Raw genomic sequence first — 12,549 nt, forward strand, 5'->3', positions numbered from 1 at the left:
CTGTACTTGTACAATGGAGAAGAACTTTTAATAGGCGAAATTCATATTGTTTTTCAAGATCCATAGCGTTAAAAAGGAAGTTACTTACCAGCTATAATATTATAACTTATTATTAATATTAATAATTTTTTTCAGAGTTGAGTTTAAAAAAAAAAGCGGTGGGATATCGAACTTCACAATAATCATGAATGTTTTTATTTGTTATGCTTATAATCAATATGGTATTCAGTGATTGAATGAAATGAAATATTCATGCTTACACTTCAGCGGGCTGATAAAACTTTAAATTGGTAACAAATGTGGATAAATGAAATTGCGAATGAGCGAACAAGTGAGCGAATTTTGAATTTTGAAATATTTGAGCTATAAAATAAAAATATTTAAAAAAAATGAATCTTCTTCTTGAAGTCTTTACTGCGAGATGAATGAAAATCGTGGGAATTTATAATTCAAAGCAAATTCCAATGTCATCTGTTCCGTGCCATGTGTTAGTCCCGTATAACTTCTCCCAATCTTCGTCATCGAGCACATAAAATCCTTTCTCCATTCGGCCGATACTATGAACATTCGGCATCCATGGAAGAACTGTATATCGTCCACGGTAAAATGCGTTTGATGTTGATGCAATTTTGGGGAATACGTCTTTTGGTATGCCATCGATCGACCAGACATATGCGTGTTTCAGCAAACCGACGCCACGTACAAAGTAGTCCATTTCCATCTGGACATTTTGTGGCCTTGGTACCATTGTATAAGTCGGAGGAATACTTTCATACAGGCTGTTGGTCAGCTTCACCCAATCTTCGGTAAAATTGTCGTAAACCAAATATGCGTCTTTGTGCTGGTCCCAAACAAATATGTCATTTGTGCCAATTGGCGATGCTATTGGATTGTCGAGCCCATCAAACAGTTGACCAAGAGTTCCGGTGAGCTCGTGCATTGCTCGAGCCTCAGCACCCGCTTGCATGAAGCTCACCAAACCCATTATTTTATTTGAATCCTTAATGGAACAATGGTTCAGTTTATTAGTATAATGACAAATATTGACACAGTGACAAAACACAATTCAATGAGCAATCCAATAGCTTCCATTTCAAAAGAAAAAATCAATTGAAAATGATTTTACTTGAATAAAATATTGTAACGATTACCGTTTGGCAACAAATTTGAATCAGCCTTGCGCAGACTACTAATATGATGTTCTCTTTGTTTCAAACAAATTTGGATATTCCAGTTTGGTGCATGTATGATCATGCATAGCAAAAAAGTGGTATCTATTAGTGTGCTCATAATCATGCTCACTAACTGCGTACATTTTTTATTATTTAATAAAATAAATATATAATGTAGAGTATTTACCATTTCAGCAGACAATGAAAATCAAATAAGGTTGAAATAAACGAAATCAAGCGATACCAAAACTGATTTATTTTTAAAAAAATATCGCAACGTATATTTGATTTTTGCGTGCAAGTAAGCAAAACTCTTGACAGTTAGCTCACTTCTGAAATAAAATTCGAATGTTACATCTGTATGTGTGCAACAAGATACAATCAATTCGATCTATGCTTCGACATTGACATGATGAGCGGAGAGAGTGTTCATGTTGTTCGTGTTTGCTTTAGTGTGCGTTTATTCGAATTAACATCATGGAGATTTGAACGGTATTTTATTTGTGAAACGTTCTCATACTATTCAGACGTTTCGCCAAGTGTTTCGCCATTTTTTTTTAAATTTTCAATCAATTTTTCTTGCTTTTCGTTACTGTTTCTGAAAAATGAATTGCCAATTTTGCAAGGAGAGGCTCGTTGTGGCAAATAAAACTCTGATGACAACATCATGCGGACATGCATTACATCAAGAATGTTTCGATGATGCAATATCGAAAGGGTAAATATTTTTAACTTTTTATTCACAAAATACGACTTATTTATTTTCTTTTATTGTTTATTGAACACAACAAAAAATCTAAATCGCAATATATTTATTAATTCTGTAGATGTTCGAACTGTCCTGTGTGCAAAAAAAGTTTTAATGTTGCTCAGCGCGCACCAAACGTTGTTCCAGCCAATTCTCCAGCTATTAATCAGCCGGTTGCGCCGATTGCTCCCAAGATTGCTCCAGCTGTTGTCCAACCAGTTGCACCAAACGTTGTTCCAGCCATTCCTCCAGCTGTTAATCAGCCGATTGCTCCAGCTATTGTTGCGCCTATTGCTCCAGCTGTTGTCCAACCAGTCGCATTAAACGTTGTTCCAGCCATTCCTCCAGCTGTTAATCAACCGGTTGCTCCCACCATTGCTCCAGCTGTTGTCCAACCAGTCGCACCAAACGTTGTTCCAGCCATTCTTCCGGAAGTCCCAGTAACTCGGTCTGGAAAACGTGTAAGACGTGTCAAGTCAGTTGGTATAACCATTTCAAGAGACGTTCCATCCGTTAGATCTCAAAGACGCGCCATATCTGTTGGTGCAATTATGGTATGCCGACAATCTACTCGAATCAAACGTCAAACGAAACCGTTCAACATTGGAATAATCACATGCATCGTATGTCAAAAAACATTCCGTGAAAACATTCACGACGGACGTACTGTATGTTCCTTGAAATGTTATTTGATAAATCAACGCGGTTAATGGAATTCTCAAGGGAATTCCGATCATCAACATGACAATTATCTACGGGAATTGAACGTGGCCATTTTAATTTCATTTTATGGGAGAAAAAATAAATGCACTCAAAAATTAAGACACTTTCTAATTTCGTACACAGATATTATTAAATTATGCAGGAGTAAAAAAACTTCGAACCGCTACAGCGGACTGATAGCTGCAATAGATTTACCTATGCGATGTAATAATTTTTTACGATAATACCAATAAATATTATTAAATGCATATCATATTATATTATATAGAGTCACAGCCTGTGTGTTTGTTTTGTGCGCAATTAATTCGTTAGAATCTTTGTCCATGTGAATCAGCATGTGAAACAGCATAAAGGGAAAAAACATGAAACCTGAGCTCTTACTGTTTGTGTACACAAATCGAAACTGAATAGTGTGTGTATTTCGACAATATTCAGAACAAAATTTCACTTTTATATTAATACATTAAATTGTGGTAACTTGCATCCCAGAAATCAATAGAAGGAAAGCCAATTCGAGACGCTTCATTGACATACGTCGAAATTGCCCGCTACAGCGGACTGATAGCTGAAACAGACTTACCTATGCGATGTAATAATTTCTTACTATAACACCAATAAATATGATCAAATACATATTTAAGTTTTTATTTGAAATCACCAAAGGTTAAACTAATACACAGACATTCAAACGCTAGTCGCTAGCTGTACGCTTCAATGTGGGTCTAATCCGGAAACGTCTTATGCGGTCATTGCTGATCTTCATGCTGGGCTCTGTGATCATCCAGAGATATGTGGACTTATTCATTATTTGAGTAATGCCTTTATCGTCCAACACGTAGAGAAGAGGAGAATCTTGATCGAGCTCTTCTGGTTGAATATGATTGAGCTCGATATCCATTGCAATATTTTCAGGCTCAATTTCGGGTTGCGATTCATACTTATCCTCCATTTCATCCTCATAATACTCTTCTAAATCATCTTCGCCGAGCTCTAGTCTTGATTTGAATGTAAACTCCAGAAGTTGGTCAATATTTCCTAAATTCTCTGTCATTCCAAATCTATTTCCTATTCGAATTGCTTCCAGTTTTGCTTCTTTGATGGTAGCATCAATTTGGTTATCTGTTGGAAGATCATAAATGACTGTTTTTCCCGTGCGTTTGTGGGGAAACGATATGCCATCAACATTTAATTTGCAATAAGCAATGTCGTTCTGGACTTCGATTCGACCTATCATATGGATAAGTTCCAAAAGCGAAAAATTGATTTTGGTGAACTGCGTGGTTCCCATCGATCTAAACTGTCTGAATGCTCGCTCGCATGTTTGGCTGTCGAATATCTGGGGCAAAAACTGGTCTGGCGCATTACGATCACGAAATAATTTGATGACTTCGATCAGGTTTTTGGCGTTTATTTCAGAACACATGTATGCATTCTGGGTTATGAAATTATCTTTAATATTATATCTTCGTGAAGATTGGATGAAGTTGTGCCAAATTCTCAAGAAAAAAATACCACGCATTATTTTAAAGATTCTATCCAATGGCTTCATATCGCAATGTAAAAAACTCTGCGCAATATCGCGAAACGTAATTAGGTACTGTATCGTTGCTTCACTGCCCGGGACGTGTGCCTTTAAAGCATTTATGACACGATCGTGAGATATTTTTTCAAATGAACTATAGTTCATTCGATCTACTGGATAAACGTCTGAAAACGTCAGTCCATGCACACTCTTCTGCACGTTTTTAACTAACATTTGTAAGTGATCGATTGATACATTGAATATTCCCATAGGGAGTATGATACCAAGTTTAAGCAAGCGATTTCGAGCCTTTGTACAAAGATGTATAAGATCTTGAATGACTTTTATACGGGTTTCACTTGGTAAGGTACATTCATAAACCATAGCTGATAAAAGCCTGGGGTCCCCATCCGATGCGACTCCAACCAATTCAATGCCATGCCTGGAACATAACAAAGCAGACAGAATAAAAAAGGAAAATATGAAAAATTTATATTTTGCATTTGAAAAAGTTGTATACTTTTGAAGTTCGTTCTTTGTATGATGCCATCTGCGAACCACATCAGGTCCTTTGAACTTTCCATCAGTGCCAAACATTTGAAGAATGAAGGGTGGAACTTTTTCATCGAGAGCCTGTGCCATAACAACATAAACGCTTTTTGATGTTGGCTCTTTGGCCAATCTTTTGATGGTATCAGCATCTTTCGCTATGAAACTGTCATTCTAGTTAGATCAAACAATTCTCCACTTTTTCAATAGTCCGCTGAAGCGGATCAAGCTAGTTCAATTCAACTAGTCTGCTTTAGCGGACCAATTCTTAATATTGTGAACAACGATCCGCTTCAGCGGACTATTGGAATTCACACGAAAAATAGTCTGTGAAAAAGTACCTGAACGGTATCGGACAACCCTTATCGTTCATAGGCAGAATTATACCGACAAGCTGATTTGTTTTCGGGTCATAGGCAATTTTGCTTTTTATTGCTGTCGCGTCCTCCGATAACCAAACAGTTTTTACTGTTTTATGATCGCTGAGATATTGGGACAGTTCTTTGGATCTTATTTCACCTTCAGAAACGCGAGATTTGTTTTCATCAAGACAACGTACTGCAGAGAGAACAAATTGAATTGTATGATCTATTGAAATCTGATATTCCCAGTAATTTTTACATTATAACTTACAAACAGTTGAAATAGACGGGAACGGAAGGTTTTCATACAACACGGTATACGCTGATCTGCCGCAGAGAAGAAACAAGTATGTAGCAAAATATCGCATGGTGTCAGAATATTGAGCATGGTTTTTGTGGGTATTGGCGTTTGTCAGAGCGGTTTGGAGCATTTCTTTCATCATTGTTGACAAGTTACAATGTTTTGCAATAATTTGGCTGACTGATTCATTTTTATCGCTGGTATTATTATCAGTTTTTAGAAATTCAGGTAATGCTAATATGAAATCCCGATGACCCGGCAATAACTTGAACTCGTTTTGTAATTTGTAAACATCTGAATGGCAGCAGTCAAGTTCTTGAATCACTGCTTTACAATCATAACGAACATGTTCTTCAATATATGTTATGCTCTGCATCGAAATGGTTTGCAAACTAATCAAGGTATCATAACCTGAGCAAAGCAATATTTTTTTAATACAAATTGGTATGGATTCTCCAATAATTCTTTCAATTTCTGTCCAATCCATTTTCACTAAATGTTAAATTTATTAATTATTTGAAATTCGTAATGACAATAATAATATAAAACGTCACTTGTCATTCATTTACGTAAAGTCGATAACGCAGTCTTGTCAAATCTCGAAAGTACTAAAGATATGCTATAATAACAGACTTTACTAGAGAAAACTAAACAAAACAGAGAAAAGTAGAAGCATAGTAGCAAAAATGAGAGGAACTAGCAATATTGGAGTCGGTAAATCTCCCCTTGAGTCTTGTCATTTTCGTCAGCAAACACACACCGTGTTTCACTTCATTGCGTTTCATTTCTTTGTTATAAACTGGGGGCCTCAGAAGTGATATGGAGAGTCTCAGCTTAGATTATGAGCTTATTTCAAAGATACAATAAGGTGTGATTGGACACAGAACTCGATATTACATGAGTAACAATTAACATAGACATCTAGAAAATTTATTTGGATATTCAACTTATTTTTTTCTTTTGAATCGACAAAATTTAGAAGGTGTTGTTTTTTTTAATTTCACAAACAATTGGAACGGTTGATACTTGAGCTTCTTTAATAAAAAAAAAACGGTAGGACGCCAACTGTTGAGTTGCAAATGTTAAAGTCAATTAAACACATGTATTTTAACATGGAATTAATCAGATATTAAATCGATCGTCATTACTTCCCCCGGCTTTTGTGTTGTTTCAATTTTACTTTTTTCGCCGAGTGAAGAATTGGCACTGGTTATTTCAATGGGACGTAGAAATTGATGTTTTTTAGTCGAAGAATTAATGAAGTTAACTTCTCGCTGGTTATAATTAAAATGAAATTTCGTTTCTAAGGTGATGGCTCAAAAGTTACCATTGTCAATATTTGATTATTTTCTCAGAATTTGACAACCGTCAAACCGAAAGCGTTTTATTTATTCACTTTTTAGGGCTTTTAGGATGTTATCCCCGAGATTTCCAGATTATTTTTAAGTGTTTTCCCGTTATCGTCGAGTTCTAGGTTCTCTCTCTCAGAAACGGACAAATTAACACAAATTAACGCACACAAGTTGGCTTTAAGACTGTTCGCAGCGCCATTTTAATGATGATGTGAAGGTGTTGACCGAATCGATGGTATTTAAAGACTTATATTTATTTTATTTAATTGTGATTACAAAGGTTGGCAAAGCCGCATACGTCGCGTATGTGAAGACATACGTCAGTGTGTCAGCGGTTTCTTGTTGTTCTTTATTAAATCATTTGAATGGGTGAGGGCAAAAGTGAGACTTGAATTCAGAATACATATAAACAAAACAAAAACGAATTATTTTTTTAAAGTGTAACATCGACAGAGATTTTTTAAAAGTGAAACACCGCGTGTTACATTTCAATAAAATTTGTTTTCCATGATTCACTTTGAAAAACGTTTGCGGCGATGTTTCGTTTCGAAATATTTTTGTGTTGGTGTTGCATTTAATTGATTTTCTTCGCATGTTTTGTTTCAATATATTTTTATTTGATGTTACAGTTCGATAAATTGTCGCAATTAGATAATATTATTAAACTTTTGCATATGCAATTATCTCGAAAACGGATGGGTAAAACGGCAAAATGGACCGTGATGTCACTCCCATAGGGAGTGTAAACACCTGGCTGGTTTGATGGCCTAGAATACAAATCCGGTGGAGTTTGGGCTGATCCATGGATTCTGGTGTTTCACTTTGAAAAATTCTCTGCCGATGTTACACTTTAAAAAAATCATTCGTTTTTGTATCATTCATATATATTCCCAGAATATGTCTTGTTTTCAATCTCACTCGTTCATATATTGAATATTGCATCCCTCAGAGACAGAAAGAGTAAAAAAATGATTGAGTAAATTAAACTGCAGTAGATGAAACACAAAAAAGAACAAAATCCATTTATATTAATCCACATACTTTATTTCTTGAAAGCGAACAGTAAACAAAAAAAACTATATTTCAAATGAATGCATAAGAAATGTAACAAAATATACGAACACAATATATTAGAACATAACGAAAAAACATTATTATCATTATAGAAAGGAACGGCTAAGTAATAATTGCTATTGAACATTATTATTATTATATAATTAAATCAACTTTTTATTTCATACTTTCAATGAGAACACAACATTTTGAACAAACTGAAAGAAAGAAGCAAAAATTATGCTACGAACAAACACACTGCACACACCCAAAGCAATAGACAAAATCCAAAGCAAATAATCACGAAATCATTAAAACGAAAAAATGATCAATTAAACAATCGAAATGTTTACACTAAAAGTTTTAGTCTAAAACGAGTGGTCGGGAATAAAAATGACTAAAGTTGAACCACTTATGGATAACTGTAACACAATATTCTTGATTTTTAAAAGTGCAACATAAATTCTGTTCGCTTGCAAGTGAATCGTAAAATATCTGTGGACTATAGAAATCGTATTTCACTTTAATTGAAGCAAAAATGTTCGATACACTTTCAAGTCCATTGGAATGATGATTCATTTTAATGGTGGTTTTGGCTATGATTTGGCTTCGGAGTGAAAATTAAGTGATAAGGAGCGCGAATTTCGATGTGCCGATAACTTTGGATGATTGGATTGGGCACATGAAATACTGTATGAGAATCGAACAAAAAAAAATTGGATTTTTTTTCGATTTTTGCCCGTTTCCGATCGTCTACATGGGAAGTTTATATGAAAACCTCGGAGCGCCGGTGTTTAGGGCTATCGCATAAAAAATGACTTCAACGAGAATGGGTAAGATTCGAAAAACATTGAAAAAGTGAATGAGACAATGAATATTTCCGTTTTCCAGCTCATTAATGTCTATTCTGTCCACAAACATTTGGCAGTGCCGCTGACAAAGACGATAACATTTTGGAGCATTTCGCCCAGGAAACTTGCTCGGAATGCGATGAACACTTGATTCGAATTGGTGGATATTTGTATGTTCGGCACAGTGAAACGACATGCATAAAAAAGGTGACGATCTCGAAAGAAAATGTCGAATCATGTACGTTCGTTGAATCTGTTACAGCAAGGATGGTTTCGGATCCTTTGGAATATAGTGAACGTAGCACTTGCGAAAATTTAGAGACTTTGCAAACATTAAACATACCTCAAATCTAAACAAAACTAAAGGGCATTTTGTTGCGTACAGGTGAATTGGATTCAAGCCCGTCTTTTGATTTAAAAAAAAAAAACAATGGAAATAATTTACATTTCATGTTTTTTCCACAATTGCCCATAACTAGCATCATCAAATCGTGGAATAAAGATGGCTCCAGTATCAGTTGATCATATTCATGCCACGCAACCACCTGAAACAAAACGTAGCAAGATTAGCGAAGATTTGGAATTAGAGTTTGAACAGGAAGTCATGATACAGGAAAATCGTGAACAAATTGGTATACATAAATCAACTGAGCAAAGTAGTCGTGGGCGGCTTCTGCCGTTGGGAAAACAATAGGATAGACGATAGAACATTGCACTTAAATGATCAACATGATGAAAATCAACCAATGCAAATTGACCGGAAACCGGAACAGCGACCAAAGCCAGAAGATCAAACTCCTACTTTCACTCAAACAACTGATGTGCACAAATGCGATGATTGTGGTGAAACATTTCTAAGGCAAAGATCAAACGAAGCTCACATTATTCGTTCATACACTTGTGAAAGTAGTTCGATCATTAATCGACGATTTTGGAGTCATTTTTTTGGCGTCTCCACTCGCATTTAATTTCCATTGTAGAAGCTTGCTTGTCAAAGTTCAAACATCATTGCAAACATATGGAAGTGGAGAAAGTGACGCCAAGCTGCACGAGGTTATTTGTAAAAAAAAAATACACAAAGCGGCAGTATCTTCTGGCTCACAAAATTTGAAATCACACAGAGAAAGGGAGCATGGAATATCTAAATTGATTTATACGTGTGAAATTTGCTCGGAAGTATTCAACACAAAGCTGAAAATGATGAAACACTTCCAAGAGAAGCATCAATCTAACACAGAAGAATGACAACACACTTTGTTTTATAGATACATATAGGAAAAAATGAATAAAAGATTTTTTTAATTCATTTCAATTTATTTAATGTATTTTTTTGGGGTATTATGCTGTTGAATATTCAAACAAATGAATGAAAATAAAGAAGTGTTTTTTTCCTGATACTTAAACCCTTCTTCATTATATCCTCTCGATACTTAAACCGATTAGCAAATACTCATAGAGCGTATAACAAACGTAAGTTTGACGTTTCAAACATAAACAATCGAAATGAGTTTGACAGCTGAAAGGAAAGCATTGAAAAAGAGAGCGATCTGTTGAATTCAAGTAAATATTCGGTTTGCATGAGTGTCTGAAAAGGAAAAATGGTTAAATTCAATGCAGGTAAGGATGGTTCATACATTCATGCACGAAGAAGTCTTATCGAATTCTCTATTTTCAGGGCATCAATGTCTATTTTGCCAGCAAATATTCGATAGTGCCGCTGACAAAGACGATCACATTCTGGAGCATTTTGCTCAGGAAACATGTGCGGAATGCGATGAAAACTTGATTCGAATCGGTGGATATTTATATGTTCGGCACAATGAAACGACATGTATAAAGAAGGTGTCGATCTCGGAAGAAATTGTCAAATCATCTACGATCATTAAATCAGTTGCAGCAACGACAGTGTCGGACCCTTTGGAATATGATAAACGTAGTACTGCTACAAATCTGATAACATCGGATGAATGTGAAACGAGAACGCCAGAAATTAAAACAGAACCAGTTGATCAACATGGGAAAGTGGACGTCTTGATGGATACTGGTAACTTGGAACCAAGCGAGTTTTCCGATCAAATATGGAAAAAAACCAGAGATTGCATATTTGCTGCTGAGTAGGCCTGAGCTGAGCTGAATTTGCCAACTCAGGCGCCTGGACGGGTATTTTAGCGCACTTACGGTGCAAAATTGTTGTGGATCGCTAGAATCCACCCAAATATAATTGATAAACAGCGTTTATTCCAGCGATCCACAACAATTTTGCACCGTAAGTGCGCCAAAATACCCGTCCAGGCGCCTGAGTTAGCAAATTCAGCTCAGGCCTACTCAGCAGCAAATATGCAATCTCTGAAAAAAACAATGAAAACTAATTACATTTTGAATTAGGGTCATCAACACATGGCAGTACGATACAGCCCTCGGCATCAGTTGATCGTTTGATACTGAGCAGATTTCCGAATATCAACCTCAATTCAGTGGTTGTGTTGGAAGATATATTTCTCAGTTCATCAAAGTTGGTCAGCAATGCCGCTAAGTCGATCCCTATGGACACAGGTGCAACAATAACACCACAAATTGAGGGAGATTCAGCTGATCGGCACGAGAAAGTAGATATGTCAATGGATGCCGGTAGCTTAGAATCAAGTGAGTTTTGAGATCAAACTTAGGAAACACAATGAATGTGATGTTTTAAATGTTTTTCAATTGTTTTCAATTAGCGATATCAACCCATGGTTGTGCGATAAAACTGTCGACATCCGTTGATTGTTTGGCGATACAAAGAAAATCTCTAAGTGTCAATATAAATCCAGTTGTTGTGTTAGAAGACATTTTGAAGAAAACAGACGTGATGCATCCACCTCAACCAAAACGCAGCAAGTTGGATGAAGACTTGGAACTGGAGATCAAACAGGAAGTCGTGATGCATGAAAATCATGAGCAAATTGATGAGCAGCGCAAAATTCAACCTGAGACTCAAACACATGACCTACACCAATCGAACGTTGGCACTGAACAACTGAATACCGTTTCGCACATTTGTGAGGCATGTGGAAAGTCATTTGAAACCGACGCACAGTTACGGATCCACGCCTATATTCACACAGGATCGAGACCAAACAAATTGCGTGAAAAGTATATCAGAGTTCGTAGAAAACGATATCATCATTCAAGAATGCACCCTGGTTTACAGCTGCACTATTGTTCAATTGATGGCTGCAATAGTCGATATGGTAATGTCCAGCTTTTGCGACTACACAAAGCCAAAGTGCATGGCACAGACACATTCAAGTTCAAATGCAAGATTTGCTATGGCGTCTTTGACACGGAAGATAATCTCAATGATCACATGCAGGCAAAACACCCAAATTATGCCACTATAGGTGAAATGTCTGATTCTCCGAAGCAACAAAATCATCCGAGCAGCAGCTGTAATGAATCCTTGCAAAGTGAACCAGACCATGTGTCTACTCGTGATATCGACGAAATGAATTTGAAAGGTACTTACGAAGGATGTGAACAACGTTGTGAAAATCATCAGGGAAGCACATTGCCTGGCATCGCACACAAAATCATCCCAACCGATTCCTTCTTTGAAAGTCGCTTGCATGAGCATTTTGGCTTTAATTGTGATTGGAGCTAGCAAACCGCACGGATCATACAGTTTGGATGCATCTGAAACTAGCCTTCGTTTGGTAATTCGCGGTTCAGATGATAAACGAGTCATGTCGATTGTGAAGCTCAATGAATCGGTTGCAGGCGTCCATTTCATGCCCAGAGTTTTCACTGTGTCGGTGGTTTTCAAGGTTAACGATTGGCTAATTGCTCGATCTACACTTGGAATGCCGTCCAATGCCGCTTCGCTATTCGATGCCCATTTTCGAAGACGCATGTTGCCGGATTTAAACAAACCATTCAA

The 12,549-nt window shown here is 36.5% G+C and overlaps 3 protein-coding genes across 3 annotated transcripts; 2 read left to right on the forward strand and 1 right to left on the reverse strand.

The window, feature by feature from the left end:
- Positions 1-442: 442 nt before the first annotated feature.
- On the reverse strand, positions 443-1,412 carry LOC129571693 (uncharacterized). The gene is made up of 2 exons (XM_055451509.1): positions 1,360-1,412; positions 443-1,000 (listed from the first exon to the last, which is right to left on the reverse strand). Exons 1-2 carry the CDS (start codon positions 1,360-1,362, stop codon positions 443-445), a joined length of 561 nt encoding a protein of 186 aa, XP_055307484.1. The 5' UTR covers positions 1,363-1,412.
- Positions 1,413-1,828: 416 nt separating this feature from the next.
- On the forward strand, positions 1,829-3,252 carry LOC129571694 (uncharacterized). The gene is made up of 3 exons (XM_055451510.1): positions 1,829-1,890; positions 2,000-2,474; positions 3,133-3,252. The coding sequence occupies exons 1-3, from the start codon at positions 1,829-1,831 to the stop codon at positions 3,250-3,252; spliced, it is 657 nt and encodes a 218-aa protein (XP_055307485.1).
- Positions 3,253-10,086: 6,834 nt separating this feature from the next.
- On the forward strand, positions 10,087-12,283 carry LOC129571692 (uncharacterized). Its single transcript, XM_055451507.1, has 4 exons — positions 10,087-10,250; positions 10,309-10,677; positions 11,019-11,276; positions 11,351-12,283. Exons 1-4 carry the CDS (start codon positions 10,232-10,234, stop codon positions 12,271-12,273), a joined length of 1,569 nt encoding a protein of 522 aa, XP_055307482.1. The 5' UTR covers positions 10,087-10,231; the 3' UTR covers positions 12,274-12,283.
- Positions 12,284-12,549: the final 266 nt, after the last annotated feature.

This window comes from Sitodiplosis mosellana, unplaced genomic scaffold, assembly GCF_009176505.1.
Source record: "Sitodiplosis mosellana isolate CC-2019 unplaced genomic scaffold, AAFC_SMos_1.0 Smas_scaffold_3134, whole genome shotgun sequence".
In the NCBI taxonomy this organism is placed as follows: domain Eukaryota; kingdom Metazoa; phylum Arthropoda; class Insecta; order Diptera; family Cecidomyiidae; genus Sitodiplosis; species Sitodiplosis mosellana.

Bases quoted from the DNA above. Each gene is read 5' to 3' on its own strand.
- LOC129571694 (XM_055451510.1), top strand. From the start codon at position 1,829: ATGACAACATCATGCGGACATGCATTACATCAAGAATGTTTCGATGAT. The intron at 1,891-1,999 runs GTAAATATTTTT...TTAATTCTGTAG, and splicing joins GATGATGCAATATCGAAAGG to ATGTTCGAACTGTCCTGTGT. The intron at 2,475-3,132 runs GTATGCCGACAA...CTTGCATCCCAG, and splicing joins TATCTGTTGGTGCAATTATG to AAATCAATAGAAGGAAAGCC.
- LOC129571692 (XM_055451507.1), top strand. The intron at 10,678-11,018 runs GTAACTTGGAAC...ATTTTGAATTAG, and splicing joins GGACGTCTTGATGGATACTG to GGTCATCAACACATGGCAGT. The intron at 11,277-11,350 runs GTGAGTTTTGAG...GTTTTCAATTAG, and splicing joins TGCCGGTAGCTTAGAATCAA to CGATATCAACCCATGGTTGT.